Consider the following 16,201-nt stretch of genomic DNA (forward strand, 5'->3'; position numbering starts at 1 on the left):
CACACAAAGCAGTACTGCTCTCATTGCTGCTCACATGGCAGCAGAGGAACCCCGGTCTGCCTGACAGCTCTGCATTCTGCAGAGCAAAGCTGCATCAGCAAACAAAACGCTACCGGGTGCAAACGTCGAGACACGGATCTCTTGTCCCTAGAGGGAATGCACTCAGCTCTGAGCACCACCACTTACACACAGACTTCTGTCTCACTGCTGCCATCAGCTGTCGCTGTTGGCCTCTCTAATGCTTCCACCGTGGTTACTGGACATCGCTACAGCACTGCAGCCGCTCAGAAGTGATACCTAGAATGCATTCCTCCATCCTTCACAACAGAGGACTGCAGAAACTCACTTTTGCATGGCAGTGAGGACGGCCCATCCCCATTGCATCCCTCTGTGCGCTGCCAGGCGCTGCCGGATCTCTGGCAGCCTGCTGGCTGCTGCTCCCGAACGGGGGAAACGCTGCTTCTGAGGAGAGAAAGGAAGAAACGTCGGTGGGGACGGGCAGCCAAGGTTTGCAGAGAGGTTCCTGATCATGCCAGAGGTGGGGTATCAGAGTGCTGAAACATTATTTATCACTAAGGGAAAATACAGCCTGAGCCGTGCCCATGCCATTAGCCCAGGCTGTCAGAAGTGAGCACAGAACCCAAACGGTTATTCAGAAAGGACCGGTAGGTCTCCCCCTGCTCCACCCCTTCCCCTTGAGAATGAGAAAAAGGAAGAAAAACCTCGCAAACACCCGGCCATACCTTTCCCCTCATAGAGCAGGAATTGGAGCTGCGGTCGTCTCCGTGCTGAGACATGGCAGCTGAAGTCTCAGAGGAAGCCCAAGTTCAGATGGCTCTCCCACAGGAACTTCCCCTGCTCCTGGAAAAATCTGGCTTCACTCTTCCTAAGAGTGCCTCGATCCCCGAGTTCTCCTTTTGGACAGGAACTTTGTAGGAAGTATCAACAAGTGAAAAGTCGAGGCGAGGCCTGGCAGCAATTTACCAGGGGAGTAATGGAATTTCATCATCCTTACCGAAACATGGGATGGACTCTCAACAAGAACCCATTTCCCCTGGAAATAGCCATGCTGAGAGGCACTGCTGGAGCTGGGAACTCCTCTCCAGCCCAGCTTTCCTGCTGAGACACCCCCCGGCAACCAGCCAGCACCAAGTAAAGATCAGTATGGCCTCATCGCTGTCAATGGAGTCCCAGGGGAACTAATAGGAAGCAGTAGGTATGCCCATCTGTATGCCTCAGGGCTGGTGTTCACAGGGCTGATGCATTTCACAAGGATGCACTCATCTCCCGCATCGTGATCACTGGCAAAATTATCCAACAACACTGACCCAAGCTGGGGTCTCTGTGGTGACATACAGGGAAACCTGCTGTGCTGCAGCGTGAGCCTCCGGTCCCGCTGCTGGGCACTGCCGGGCGCAGCCTGGCTCCGTCCTCTTTGCATCTCCCCGCGGGGACCGATGGCCGTGCCGGGATCTCCCTGAGCCTCCTGTTCTGCAGGCTGAGCCGCCCCAGCTCTGCCAGAATCCCACGCCAAGCATTCCCCAGGTAGTGCTGACTGAGGAGGGGAGGGGACTGAGGAGCGGAGGGATGGGGCAGGTGGGGGCAGCGCTGGGACACGGCCCTCTGTGCTGCCCCGCAGGTGGGCACTGGGCTTTGGGGGGGTTTAGTGCTGCGTGAATGACTGCAAGCGGAGGCGTAGGAAAGTGAACATAAAACCTTTAATAACTTAATGCGATGTAACCTAATTGAACATCGTGTCAGATAATGGAGCAGTCCGAGATGACGTCGGTGGACAGCCCAGGTTTGGAGGGGCAGCGCTGGGGCCGGTGCCGGTGCCCCTGGAGCACCGCCGCTGCTCTCTGTGCCGCAGGGGCCGGCGAGGAGCCCGGGGCTGCAGGGAGCCTCATTTGCGGGCCGTGGCCGCGCCTCAGCTGCGCCTTCTTTGCGGGCCGCTTTCCGCAGCCGCTCCCGCTGAGGCTGAGCCCGGCCGGCCTCGCCTAGCGCCGCCGTTTCTGCCGCGGAGCGTCCTGGCCCGGGGGCAGCTTCCTCTTCCCGGCCGGGACGCTGTCCTTGCGCTGCTCGCGCCCTCTGCTCCCGCCTTTCCTGGCGCTGCGGGCGGGCGCCGGGCACTCGGCCGGCTCGGTGCCACCCTGGCGGCGGCTGTCCGGCACGCGGCAGGAGGTGCGGCCGGGCGGCAGCGCCAGGCGGGCGAGAAGCACCCGGGGCTGCCTCTGCTTCGCCTCCTCCATCAGCCGTGCGGTCTGGGCCGATGGAGGCACGCGAGCGTCCAGGGGCGTCGGCAGCGCCAGGCGGCTGAGAAGCACCCGGGGCTGCCTCTGCCGCGCCTCCTCCATCAGGTGCCCGCGGAGCCGCGACTCAGAGGATGCCGGCGGCGCTGAGAACGGCTCCCCGAGGGGCCCGGCGACAGCCTGCGCCTCTCTGCCGAGCTGCCTGCCGCTCGAGGGAAGGTCGGGGGCCGCTCCGATGGCAGGAGAGGTGCTGAGGCTGCTGGGGACGGCTGGCAGCTGCGGCTGGGGGACCTCCGGGCAACTCGACGCTTCTGGAAAAGCAAAACCCCCCCAGAACGATGACGGCAGCCTTCCCACAGCCACTCGGGGCGGACATCCGCCCGCCGCCGCTGCGGCCCCTGCACTCACCAGCCATCCAGGTGAGCAGACTGTCGATGTCCTTCTCGTCCCCTGGAACAGCTGAGCTGGGGGTCCCTTCTGGAGAAGGAAGGAAATCCCCAAGGGTCAGGGCCAGCTTTCCCACAGCCCCTCGGTGCAGACATCCCCGCCTGCTCTGCAGCCCCTCAACTCACCGTTGCTGAGCCACGCCAGCACATCATCGATCTCCGAGGTGTCGACCGGGATGCCTGCGTTGGATGTCAGTTCTGGAAAGAGCAAGAAGATCCCCACAGGGGCGATGCCAGCTTTCCCACCCCCCCTCGGCGCGGACGCCCACCCGCCCCCTCTGCAGACCACAGACTCACCGCTGATCCACGGGAGCAGATCAGCAACGTCCTCCGCCACGTCTGCGCTCGCTGTCGCCGCTGGAAAAGCAAGAACGTCCCCAGTGAGGCAACGCCAGCCTTCCCACAGCCGCCCAGTGCGGACAGCCTGCCGCCCGCCCTGCAGCCCCCAAACTCACCACCTGAGTCCAGCGCCGCGCTGCTGCGGCCGAGCGGAGCCGCGGTGGGTTGGGGGCACGCGTCGGTGGGCGCTGGGTGCCCCTGGCCCTCCGTGAGCACCACGGCATCTGCAAAGGGCCCCGCCGCCTGCTGCCAGCTGGCGGGCAGGGTGCAGGGCGCGGGGAGCCCCTGCTGCTGTGCTGGAGGTGCTGGCGGAAGGACGCGGCGATGGGGGTCCTGCAGCGGGCAGCCGCCTGCGGGCTGCGGGGGCTGCGCGTGGAACACGGCCCCAGGCCACAGCCCCATCGGCTGCGGGGGCTGCGGTGTCCCTGCCTGCAGGGGATGTCCCCAGCGGTGGGCAGGGGCCGCGGGGGGAGCCGTCCCTGGGTGCAGCCCCCAAGGTGGGAGCTGACACACAGATGGAGGCGGCCCCCCGGGTGGGAGCTGCGCTCCCTGTCCCCAGACACGGGGCACCCCAGGCCAGACCTGAGGCACCACGTAGGTGACAACGGGGACGTAGAGGGGTTGCAGTGCCACCAGCACTGCTGCGTTGCCAAAGGTGGACTGCATTGCAGCAGGCCGGTGGTGGCACAAACAATCCAAAGAAAGCGGCGTCGGGTGTCGGAAGCACCGTCAGCGTCCGTGAAGGGATTCTCTCTGTGGGGAAATGCCCAAATGGGCGCTGGGTGAGATGTGGGGCACTGGGAGCAGCCGGAGGGCCGCAGTGCCGGGAGCAGAGCAGCCTGCTGCCTTACCTGCCAAGGGAGCTCGAGAGTGGCGGCGGGGGGTTCCGTGACCGCTGAGCTCAGCCCCTCTCCCTGAGCTCACAAGAACTCTCTGTGACACTGTCACAGCACGGCTCTGCGCCTGCCCCGTCCCCAGCACTTGCTGTGGCTGCTCGCTGTGGCCTTCCGTTGTCTCAGTGGAGATGATAAACATGATGGAAATGAACTTTTTTTGTGTCCGGGTGGCGATGGGACCAAGGGAATGGTTTTAACGTGAAGGGGGGGATTGGGATTCGAGGTCAGGGAAGTTCATCCCAGAGGGAGCTGAGGCCCTGGCACTGCTGCCCACAGCGGCCGTGGGCGCCCCATCCCTGCGGGTGCACCCGACTCAGCTCCATTGCAGGGAATGGAGACGAAGGCAGGGACGTGGCTGATGGCACTCTGACTCCCGGTGGCATCGCAGGGCTGCGGTGCTTGGACTCTGAAAGCCACCAAACTCGCACTGCTGGCTGCCTCCCTTCACACATCCGCCTGTCACAAAGCACAGGGGCTGGAAGGGAGCTCTGGAGATGCCCGCAGTACAACCTGCCCCCAGAGCAGCTTCCCTGCAGCGCTGGCACAGGAGAGTCTGCCTTGAGCTGGGAGCCCAGCACTCACCCAGTGCTCCACACTTGCCCAGTGCTTTCTGCGGCCCTCAACAGCTTCCCAGGGCCACCAGTCCTGCCCTGGGCCCCCCCACCAACACACCCGATGCTCAGTACGTGACCATCTCCTTCCCCAGGCACAGAACGAGGCGACGGGGGGCCGCGCCCGGGATCCCCCCGAGCCTCCTCTCCTGCAGGCTGAGCCGCCCCAGCTCCCCCGGAATCCCACGCCGAGCATTTCCCACGCGGCGCTGAGGAGGGGAGGGGATTCGGGGGGACGAACGGGGCCGGCGGCTGCAGTCCTACGACACGGCCGTTTGCGCCGCCCCGTCCTCACCCAGAGGCGGGCACGGAGACGGGTTGGGAAATCGGAGCTGCAGAACGGACGGCAGGCAGAAGCGGTGAGCAACGAACGCTCAACGTTTAATCGTTTAACACACAGAGCGACAAACAGCGCCCGGCGGCCCCGAGGCGCGGAGCGGGCGGCGGCGAGGACTCGGAGCAGCGCAGCGCCGCTCTCCCCGCACGGAGCCCCTCGGCCGCGGCCGCCATTGACGGAGAGCCCGCGCTCGGCCCCGCCTCCCCCGTTCTCCCATTGGTCGGTCCGCCGAACGGGGCGGGCGCTCCGCGCGGGGTCCTTTCCGTGCGCGGTCGCGCCGTCATTGCGTCATCAGCGCGCGTCCCGCATGGCCCCGGCCCGGCTGCCCGCGGCGCTGCCCCGCGTCATGCGCCTGCTCCGCTTCCAGCGTCCCGGGGCGGCCGGGCCCCGGCTGGGGCTGCAGGAGAACGAGGGTGGGGACGTGGTGGATCTCAACGAGGCCGAGCCTACGCTGCCCCGCTCCATGCGGGCCTTCCTGGAGAGCGGCGAGCACGGGCTGGCGGCTGCCCGCAGGTGGGGGGCCGGGGGTGGTAAACGGGTCCGGAGATGGAGAGGCGCTCCGGAGGTCGGTGTGGGGGTCGCGAGGCGGACTCGCGGATCCCCGAGGTGCCTCCAGGGCGGCAGAGCGGGTATCGAAGTGTCGCGCTGTGTGCTGGGGTCCCCTGGCGGGTGCCGGGCACCGCGCTGCGGTGTTCCGGTGCCCCGAGCCGGGCGCTGAGGCCCGCAGGTGGAAGCCCGGTGCCCCCCGCGCTCAGTCCCACCCCGCAGAGCGCTGGCCTCGGGCCAGCACCGTTTGCCCCGGGCGGGATTGCGGCTGTTGGCGCCCATCGACGACCCCGAGAAGGTGATCTGCGTGGGGCTGAACTACCGCGACCACTGCCTGGAGCAGGACGTCAAGGTGCCCAAGGAGCCGCTCATCTTCAGCAAGTTCCCCAGCGCCATCGCCGGGCCATTCGATGACATCGTGCACCCAGCCGAGAGCAGCGTGAGTGCCCGCGGGCCCTCTCCCCCTGCAGGGTACGGCCTGGCCCAGCCCCCCTGCACGCCATCTTCTCCCCCAGGAGGTGGACTGGGAGGTGGAGTTGGCTGCCATCATCGGGAAGACGGGGCGGCACATCCAGGTAACGCTTTCTCAGGGTGTGCTGGGATCCAGCCCTGCTGTGTGCCCCCATTCTGTTGGCTGAGTAGGTCCCTGTGCCTTCCCCCCGCCCACAGGAATCAGAGGCTATGGAGCACATTGTAGGCTTCACTGTGGCCAACGATGTCAGTGCCCGGGACTGGCAGATGCGAAGGAATGGGAGGCAGTGGCTGCTGGGGAAGACTTTTGACACCTTCTGTCCCATAGGGCCGGCTATTGTCACCAAGGACTCAGTGACAGGTGGGGACTGGGCAGAGGGGGGGTCTTTTTTTCCAGCTCCTTAGGATGACACATCTCCTCTGCAGACGTCCACAACCTGCGTATCCGCTGCAGCGTCAACGGGCAGCTGATGCAGAACAGCAGCACCAGCCAGCTTGTCTTCAGGTTGCCCCAGCTCGTCGCCTGGGTGTCCCAGTATGTAGCATTGGGGGGGGGGCAGCATCCTGGTTCTCCAGGTGCTTGGGAGACAACCAGCTGACACCTCCTGTGCCCCCCAGGTTTGTCACGCTGCGCCCTGGGGATGTCCTGCTGACAGGAACCCCTCCTGGCGTGGGGGTTTTCAGGAAGCCCCCTGTGTTTCTCAAGGTGAGCATCGGGTAGGGTCACTACATAGGGCCGGGTGGGTCAGTGTGGCAGAAGAAGAACAGTTCCCTCTGAGGTTAGCACTTCAGCTTCATGTGTTCCCCTCCCTGTCCCTTGTCACCAACCTCCTCAGCAACCCAGATTTCCCCTTTCTGGGTTCCCGGCTCCTGCTGGAAGTAGAAAACCCTGCCACTGCTCTCCCCCTGCAGCCCCCTCCCCCTCCATCCTCTCTGTGGGGATGAAGGAGCTGCCAGATGCACGGGGCTGCAGCATCTCCTGCCTTTGCAGCAAGGTGACGAGGTGCAGTGCGAGATTGAGGAACTGGGCACCATTTGCAACAAGGTGGTGTGAGGACCGACCTCCACCTCAGACCTGCCGTGCCTTGCCACGATGGCTCTCAATAAATCCGCACCAGGAGACAGCTGCTGCTCCCGGCTTTATTGCTCTACAGGGTTGGTGGCTACAGCTGCATGAACTGCTGAAGGAAGGCTCGCAGCTTCCCCTGGCCCTCGCTGGAGCTGAATGGCTGCACGAGGTGCAGAAGGGGCCCCAAAGGGCTCTGCGTCTCCTTCAACACCTGGGGGGTTGGGGGTGTCACCGGCAAGACTGCTGATGGGGATGGGGGCAGAGCCCCCCCACCTACACTCACCCCTATGTTCTTGAAGCTCTGCAGTGTGCTCAGCGCCAGGCTCCTGGGGGTGCGCATGGGGCACTCTGGAAAAACAGACATCCTCAAAGGTGCCCCCCACCCCTGTTCCACCCACAGCCCTGCTGGGTTGGGTGGACCCCCAACATCATGCCCCCGCTCACCCAAACCGTCCTCCTCTGCCAGGAACTGCTGCAGTGCACATGCACACATTGCTTCTGAAGGGAGAGCAGGATCAGCATTGGGGTGGGGAGAAAACCTCAGTGCCCCCTCCACCCCACCCCACGGCACCGCAGCCCCCTCCAGCTTAACTCAGCGAGAAGCTGAGTTACGAGTGCAAGTGTGCCTCAGTCTCCCCCAGAGCTGAGTGGGGCTGGTGTGGGGGCAGAATGGGTGGCCCAGGGTCATATGGGAGGTTCAGGGGGAGTCCTACCTGGCTGGGGCCAGCTGTGTTGTTCCAGGAAAGCCACTGTTCGCACATAGGTCGCCAGCACAGGGCTGAGGAGGTGACAGAAGAAGAGGAGGAAGCCAGGTGAGTCTTTGGGCTCGCTGATCTGCAAAGGAAAGAGCCAGATTTTCAGTGAGTTTGTTAAGCCTCAGTGCGCCAAGGCATCCTAGGGCCACGGAGCAGGGAGCCCCTGCATACTCTGAAGCAGCGTTTGCGGTGGCTGTCATCGCTGTCACTGTCACTGAAGTCCAGGTCGGTCCAATGCAGAGTCCTGCCGCATCGCCACGAGGACACATCGCAGAGATAGCGCTCACCCTCCTGCAGAGCAAAGCTTTGCGCTGGCACTGCATGTCCTCATCCCCTCACCTCTACCCAGGGAAACCTCCTGATCCAGGGAGCAGTGGATTCGTGCCGCAGTCCCTTGTTCCCTTCCCAACCAGGACTGGAGGGCACCCACCTCTTCAGCCTCCAGCAGCCCGCACAGTGTGAGCTTGTCCAAGACATCCTGGCTCTGGCAGTCAAGGGGCTGGCAGGGCTGCAGGGAGAAGGGGGTGGGCAAGGAGCCGCACAGCCACCTCCATGTGCCATGGGCAGCCTTAGTGCCACCTGCATCTACCTTCAGCCCCAGCAGGTTGGGGGGCAGCAGCTGCAGCAGCGCCAGGATCTTGCAGTGCAGCTCGTCCTCACTGAAGATGATGCTGGAGGGGCAGGGGGCCTCCCCCACAAAGGGCAGCAGCTCCAGCAGCAGGGCACGGATGGCACAGGCTGTGGGCACAGCACGGTGAGCAGCGTCACTGCTGCCCAAAGCAGGGACCCCCAGCACCCTACTGCTCACCTCCCACCGCCTCACTGGCAAAGACGGGCACAAGTTGAGCACTGTGGCGGCTCAGCTCCCACTGCGTCTCTGCTGAGTCCTTGACGACCACCATGACATCACCCAGGGGTGCAAGATGGTAGAGGGTGAGGTGGGCTCTGAGCAGGGCCAAGCTGTGCAGCACCAGGGCACGGAGCTGCCCCGAGAAGCTCACATCATGCTGCCGTAGCAACGTCTCCTCCAGCAGCCACGCAAAGTCTGCCATGAGCTGTGAGAGCCGCACACACTGCAGGAAGAGGGGGCTCAGCTGGCCAGGAGCTATAAGGGGCAGGCCGGGAAGCTTGCTCCAGCAGCAGATGAAGCTGGAACCCCAAAGGGCTCTGGCCTCACCTTGTGGTACTTGTGCAGCAGCAGTGCCGCTGTGATCCCCACAGCTGTGATGGCAGAGCACGCAATGGCATCTGCGAGGAGCAAGAAGCACTGCTGTTTGCACCCTGTTTCCAGCGCAGGTGCTGCCGTGCAGCAGCCACACATGGAAATGAGCAGTAATTGCAGCACGGCTGCTGTCAGTCAGAGAGGAAGTGGGGACACGCAGTCCTTTGTATTCCCATGCCCTCCCCAGAGCTGCGTACCGCTCAGGGCGTGCAGGCCCAGCTTTGTCACCATCATTTCCTCTTCTGCCTCTGAGCTGGTGGTCATTCCGTGCTCTGGACCATCCGCCCTGCTGTAATCCGGCTGTCTGGAGCCATAGGAAATAGAGAGGTGGGAAACCGGGGCTGGAAACAGGCAGTGAGGGCAAGGCACTGCTCCCCCTGGCTTACAGCACGCCGAGGATGGTGGGCAGCAGCTCCTCCAGTGGCTTCCCCATGGTGCTCCGACAGATGAGGCTTTGTGCCACAAACTCCTGGAGAGGAGCACACAGCCCATGAATGCCTGCAGCCCACAGCTGACTCATGCTTTCAGTCCCTCCAAGAGCTGCCCCACGGGCTCATGGAATCTCTGCAGATCCCCCCAAGCCCCTCTGTGCAACTCCACAAGGCTCACACAGCCCCAAGCCTTGCTGCATCATGTCCCCCGGGGACCGGGCTGGGCTCTGGGAGCCAGCTGTACCACAAGAGCCCCAACTGGACCCCACCACTGTACCTGCAAGGAAAAGGGCTGGGCCAAGTCCACACGAGCGCAGCCAAAGCATCGGCACAGGGCTCGGCACGCAGCCCAGAGGCAGGCCCCGAGGCCGAGGGGCTGAGCGCTGTGCTGGGGGGAGAGGGAAGGCAGCATTACTGGGGGGTGACAGGAGGGATGCCCCTATTCCCAGCTGCGGCGCCGTGTGCAGCCTCACCGCTCCATTCGTGCAGAATCTGTCGGGAGTCTGGTCGTAGGCGATGCCCACAGGGACCAGGAGGATGTCAGGCACAGCACCATCCTGCACAGCGCGGCACAGCGGGGCCAGCCAGGCACGGGCTGGGCTGGAGAGGTGCCACAGGGCACAGGGCTCCTCCAGGAAGATCACCAGAGGCTGCTGGCTCCTCAGCACCTCCTCGACGTACTGGAGCAGAGGGGGAAAACTGGGGCTGACGATGGCACCATAGGGGCCTGTGGGAGCTGCCACCGCCCATTGATGGGGGTTTAGCGTGGCCTGGCAGCTTTGCCCTTCTGTCTGTGAGCCCGAGATGCCCCCACTGAGTGCATTGAGAGCTTGGGGAGGCAGGAGGGAGGTTCTTCCTCCACTGCAGGGGTTGGAACTTGATCACCTTAAACCCAACCCAACCGTTCTCTGATTCCCATCCCAGCACTGGGGGAATGCCAGGGTGAGACATACCGAGGTCAGCACAGCTGCTGGGAGCTCTCCATCCTGGCCACTCAAAGCCTGCTCCACCCTCGTGGGCAGGAAAACTGCTCCCAGACAGCCAAGCAAGGCCCTGCAAGGGAAGAAAGCACCATGAGCGCCCACCCCGCACAAGGTCGTGTCCCCATTACCAACCCTGCGCCCTTCCCGCTCCCTAGCCCAGCTTGGTGTGCGCAGCTGCATCCACCCCATGTGGGGAAACGGCCGCATGCAGCCGGATGAGGATTCCCCGTGCCTTACCGCAGGCGAGGGCTGCAGGTCAAGTTGCCCACCGTCACCCTGGGCACCCCCAGGCCCTGGGAGAAGAGGAGGAAGGACAGGAGCAGCCCGTCCACCTGGGACTTGTGGGTGGAGAGGAAAACCAGCGGCACGCCGGGCTGTGGGGATGGAGGATGCAGTGAGAGCTCGGCACTGCGGTGTGCCTGGAGCAGGCAGGCAGGTTCCTCACCGTCCTGGCAGCCCTCAGCACCATCTCCAGCTGCCCCCGGTGCAGCTGCACGCTGAGGAAGAGGCGGCTCAGAAAGCGAAGCAGCGCCCAGCAGCACAGCCTGCGGGGAGGAGAGGCACAGCACAGGGGTGAAAAGCCGTACGGGGCCACGGGCTGCACCCAAAGCCCTCCAAAACCTCAGCCAGGCAACAGGACAGCACAGCCAGGGCTGTGAGCACATCCTTTCCCCATCACTGCACCATCGCCTGCCTCAGTTCCCCCCATCTGAGCACCAAACAGGGCTGTGCAAGATGGCTGACTGCACAGCATCGACTCCTCGTCTCACTGCTCAGCTCCCACGAAGCAAATAAACAGCTTTACTACAAATTAAGTTAAAACATTAAAGGCTGGATGTGACAAGACCACCTCCTCTGCCCCGGCAACAAAAGCTGAAGTCAATTACCCCTCCATCTCCCCGTCCTCCCGCACGCTGCTTACGGGAAGGATCCGAATGCTTTTATCCCCAGGGTAATTTCTTCCCTTTAAATACTTCAGACTGCTCAGAGGGTTCTTTTATTACAGCTCAATCAGACAAGCAATTAGGCTACAATGCAACCTTTAATTGCCAATTTCTCAATGACAGGAGGTAAAAAGGAAAAAAAGAGAAAAAAAAAAAAAGAGCTTAGAAAGAAAAATTTCCTTTTGCTTTGCTTTGCTTTTCATCCCCCCCAGCGTGGCCATTTTCCCCCTCTTTGCCACTCTGGTGTTGCACTCCGCTCTGCAGAGGGGACAATATCCCCACGGAGCTGTGAGTCGCAAACTGCCACGCGTGGGGCTCTGCACAAACTGAAGGAGGAGAGCGGGGCTGGGAATGACCCACCATGGAGCTGGGACCCCCAACCCGGGGCCGGCACCCACCTGAGCACGGGGAGGCAGAGCGGGGCCTGGATCCTAGCCAGGATCCCCAGGACTTTCTCCTTGCACTGCTGCTGGAACTCGCTGCCCCTTCTGCAGCTGCGTGCCTGGCTGGCAGCGACATCCCGCACCCTGCATGGGGATGAGGTGGGAGCAAGGGGTTAACGCGTTTTTCAGCAAAAGACAAAAAGCCAGTTATGGATTACAGTAATTACAATGTACCGGCTGCCAAGCCTGGGCTGTACAATTAGCAGTGACAAGGGTGGAGGTGACAGGTGCCTGACGAGGCCGCGTCACCCAGCGCCGTGCGGCACGGAGCAGCCCCCGTGCGAGGACCCCTGGGGGTGGCAGCGAAGGGGAGCAGAGAGCCGACGCCACGCACCTCTTATTGCTGCAGACTCTCTCCAGGAGGTCCCTGGGGGTGTCGGTGAGCACTTTCCAGCTGCCCACAGCCAGGATGCAGCAGATCCGTCGCACCAGCCAGCCCCTGAACCTGGGTGAGACAAGCGGTGAGCACCGTGAGCGCCACAGGGCGCCGGCACTGCCTCACCTCCCACACAGGCTCCTGGCAAGCGTTTGAGGCTCTGGTTCCCATCTTACAGCTGGGGAAACATGCTGGGAACATGCTGGCAGCTTTGGGGTGCAAGGGAAGCTCTCCAAGGCACCAGGCAGCCTCCCCAAAGCTGCTGCTGCCAGTGACAGCCCGCTCAGCACACAGCCCCTGCCAGCAGCAGCAATGCTCCATCCCAAGCTGGGACTTCCCCAAATGTGCCCCACATCCAAGCTAGACAAACACCACCAGGTCAGAGAGGGCTGAAACTGAGGCTTTGAGCTTTGCAGTGCACAGGAAGCTGGCGCAAGGCGCTCGGGCAGCGAAGCAGGGACTGATACCTGGGTCTGCTCTCGCTCTCAGCCTCCCATCTCCAGCCTCTCTTCAGCATCCCACAGCTCCTGAGGCACACTGAGCGGACATGAATTATTCAGAGAGTTTGAAAGCTGGGAGCTGGGATATTTCAAGCAGAAGGGAGCGTCGTGACCCGATTTGGAAAAAAACACAGCGCAAAACTGCCAAACCACTAGGGACTGCTCCAAAAAGGAGAGGAACCACGGGAGTCCAGCACCTCCAAAACCAGATAACTGCAGGAGAGCAGCCACATCAGCTCCTCAGCATCACAGCAGCTGAGCTCCAGCACTGGGCTGTGGGGAGGAGGACATACATGGGGGCTGGGAGCAAGCTGGCCCAGCATGCATGAAATCTTCCTCGCGCTGGAGCCCAAAGGGAGAACAAACCCCCCCCTGCTCCTTCTCAGGCTCTTCCCAAGAGCTTCAAGAGTCCAAGTGTTGATTTCAGAACTCACAAACCCTCGACACTGCGGCTGGCTGCCCTTTGAGGCCATAAAGGTGACAGCAGAGGAACAGACCAAGCCCTTTCCTCTCTGCTGTTATTAGCGCTCTGCACTTGGAGATGTGCCTACAGTTCAGAAAATAATTAGCATGACTGCTTTCTGGACTAATTAGCAAGCAAGTGTGACAGAGAGGCATCCCCACGCTCCAGTGCCACAGGGTAACTTAATTCGGACAAAGAAAGAACAAAATTTGTAACGACTGCTCTGCCCAGCACTCCCAGCACAGGGCTCTGACCTCACCTGGTGTCCTCCTCCGTCACCCAGGTGGCACTGCGGAAGCCGAGGGAGGAGAGACGAGCATGGTAGAAGCCATCCTGGGAGCAGAGCAAGGCGTCAGACTTGGCTTTGGCTGCGGGAGACAGCAGCCCTTGGCTGAACCTGGGCTCACCCAGCTCCTCGGAGTGCAGGCCTGGCAGCAACGCCTCAGGAGCGGCCGGAACCAGCGCCGAGAGGGGATGAAAACTTCCACTCTTTGCCCCGACTCAGAGAACCAGGCCTTCATCTGAAACAAGGCAGAAATGTAAGGGGAGGGACGGCACGAGACATCCTTCACCTGGAAATAATGACGTGAGGGTGAATGGTGTCCAAAATGCATTCCCACCGGGGAGAAGGGAAGCCCCGCCGCTGGGCTCACTGGGGAGAAACAAAGGTGCTGTTTGCTGGTGCCATCCCCCCGGGCTCACTACCAACGTGTTTGTGCCACCATCACTGCAGGAGTGTGGGGACCCAGACGGGGCAGGACCAGCACCCCGGGGTGCTCACCGTGCGCTGGTAGCAGCTGGCCCTCACAGATGAGTCTGGCACGGCCCGCAGAGCTCAGCTGAGGAGACAGGAACAGCGAGAGCTGGGAACACGGGGATGTGCGCCTCGTCCCCGTCTCACAGCACAGAGAGCACAAGAGCAGCCAGGAGGCCTCTCCCCCAAATCTGGGATGGGAGGGCATCAGGGTGGGACCCACAGGGCATAGGAAGGAGGTAGTCGAGCCCCTCTCCACTGCAGGCAACTGAAGGGAAGGGAGCTGCTCCTCGGTGGGGAGATGAGTTGTTCTCCTGCAGAAGGAGAGGAGGGGGGGAGAAACAGCAGCCAATGCACCAAAAGCCCTCGGGAAAAGAATTTCTTTGTAAGACAGCTCCGGCACAGCTGCAATTGACTTTTCCCTCCCACACTCTCTTCCCCCAGGCAAGTCGATGCCAATCTGCACCCAAAACCCCCACGGTCTCCCCGAGACGCAGAGATCCCCTCCATCCCTGGGAGGGTTGGGGGCACCTGGAGCGGCACTGCTTTCCTCCGTGCCCAAACCCAGCCCCACAACAGCAGCCCCAAGGGAAGGGTCAGGCAGCAACAACCGCCCAGCATCCCACTGCTGGAAATCTCCAAACACAGAGAGACCCCCAAAAAACACGGCAGGAAAATAAACCACAGCAGCTGCTTGCTGCCAATGAGGTGCAAGGTGCCAGGAAGAGCAGGGCGACGGCCTGGGCTGCTCAATGCCCCACACAAACCCCTCTGGCAGAGCCGGCGCAGCCAGCGGGGCTGCAAACACTTCTTCCCCCGCTTCAGAGCAGAGATTTTAAAGTCATTTCATTCCAGGAATCAGCACTCAGTGAGACTCCTGGCAGCTCGCTTGTAGAAAAACAACCTGTTTGTCAACTGCAGCACGGGGAAAACGGGAGAAACGGGGGAGAAAAGGAGGAGCGGGGCCGACGTCAGCGTGCGCTGGGGCACCGGGGGTCCCGCAGGGGAACCTGCCCGGGTTCGGACAGGGTGCACGGGGGCGCAGGGAACCGGCCGGCCCGGCCTTGAGCCGTGGGGCCTCGCCTGCAGCCGCGCCGTGCCGGAGGGGCCCCGTGCCGTGCAGCTGGGGGAGGGGGGAAGGAAGCAGGCGGATGGGGTCGGGCCTGAGGAGGGGCTGCTGGCTCGGGGCGCCCCGCGGGGCCTCGGGGGTTTCCCCAGCGCCCCGGGCTCCTTCCCCTCCACGGGGATCCCGCGGGTTTGGAAGCCCACCCAAAGGGCTCTGGTTCGGGTCCCACCCCGCACGGATCCCTTCCACGCCTCACGGATCCCGCAAGGCCACGTGGGAGGAAGCGGCCCCAACGGAGCCCGAGGGTCCGCAGGGCCTGGGCAGGGGCCGCACCACGCGGGCCCCAATCACACAGGCCCCAATCAATCACACAGCCCCCATACGGAGCCCACTGAGCCCCACCCCGGCCCCCGGCCCACCTCAGCACAGCCCGGCGCTGCCGCCCCGCTCCGGCCCCCGGCCATGCGGACCCCCGGGGCGGTGCGGGAGGCGGCGCTGGGGCGGGGGGGGGGAGGTGGAGGATGAGGAGGGAAAAAAGGCAGGAAAAAAAAGTGAAGGGGCAGAGAATGGCGCTCTGTCGGCCGGGCCGGGCTCTGCGCTGCCCCCCTCTTCCTCTCTATTCTCCCTCTTTTTTAGGCTCTCCCTCTCTTATTTTGTGCCTTTCCCCCCTTTTTACCCCTTTTCCCCCGTGCCCATCTCCATAGGACTGTGTCCTACCCCATAGGATCGTGCCCACCGCAATAGGATGAAGCCCAACCCCATGGGACCGTTCCCATCCCCATAGGATGCTGCCAACCCCACGAGACCATGTCCAATCCCACAGGGTCATGCCCATCCCCATAGAACTATTTCCCATCCCCGTAGGATGATGCCCAGCCCCATAAGATCATGCCCAGCTCTATAGGCCCATTCCCATGCCCTATAGGATGCTGCCAACCCCATAGGACCATTCGCATCCCATGTCAGCTGTGGGCAAACACAGCTTCATCCCCTGGAGCCCCACAGCCGCAGGCTGAGCCCCGGCTGCAGCTCATCGCACCCCACATCCCCCCAGGTCTTTTTTATGATCTTACATCTTTGGGATTTGTTACAAAAATTGTTAAAAAAACATAAATGGGATTTGTTGAAATGAATTTTACATGGTCTCTCTTTGCAGCAAACCCAGCTTAGGGGGATTTCAGTTAGTCACCATGACAACCCGGTGCTGTTCTGGGGAAATTACTGGGGAGAGGAGGGCTGCGAGCACCGGGGAGTGGGGAGGGGACAAAGTAAAGGGGCAGTGATGGGGCAGAGTGGGCAC

General features: G+C 62.6%; 2 protein-coding genes across 2 annotated transcripts; one reads left to right on the plus strand and one right to left on the minus strand.

The window, feature by feature from the left end:
- Window positions 1-5,185: 5,185 nt before the first annotated feature.
- LOC306955990 (oxaloacetate tautomerase FAHD2B, mitochondrial-like) lies at window positions 5,186-7,009 on the plus strand (the record flags this gene model as incomplete). Its single annotated transcript, XM_079547375.1, has 7 exons — window positions 5,186-5,391; window positions 5,647-5,863; window positions 5,940-5,999; window positions 6,094-6,256; window positions 6,322-6,430; window positions 6,514-6,601; window positions 6,887-7,009. The coding sequence occupies 7 exons, from the start codon at window positions 5,186-5,188 to the stop codon at window positions 6,947-6,949; spliced, it is 906 nt and encodes a 301-aa protein (XP_079403501.1). The 3' UTR covers window positions 6,950-7,009.
- Window positions 7,010-7,058: 49 nt separating this feature from the next.
- On the minus strand, window positions 7,059-15,365 carry LOC306956076 (glycerol-3-phosphate acyltransferase 2, mitochondrial-like; the record flags this gene model as incomplete). The annotated part of the gene is given in 20 exon segments (XM_079547489.1): window positions 7,059-7,175; window positions 7,248-7,312; window positions 7,678-7,798; window positions 7,891-8,010; window positions 8,150-8,227; window positions 8,309-8,457; window positions 8,528-8,792; window positions 8,897-8,967; window positions 9,139-9,245; window positions 9,328-9,410; window positions 9,650-9,760; window positions 9,846-10,052; window positions 10,326-10,425; window positions 10,593-10,740; window positions 10,743-10,900; window positions 11,698-11,826; window positions 12,077-12,187; window positions 13,341-13,414; window positions 13,489-13,602; window positions 15,321-15,365. Coding segments are annotated over 20 exon segments (2,373 nt in total).
- Between the last annotated feature and the right edge of the window lie 836 nt (window positions 15,366-16,201).

Source organism: Tetrao urogallus, assembly GCF_951394365.1.
Source record: "Tetrao urogallus genome assembly, chromosome: 27".
Lineage (NCBI taxonomy): Eukaryota > Metazoa > Chordata > Aves > Galliformes > Phasianidae > Tetrao > Tetrao urogallus.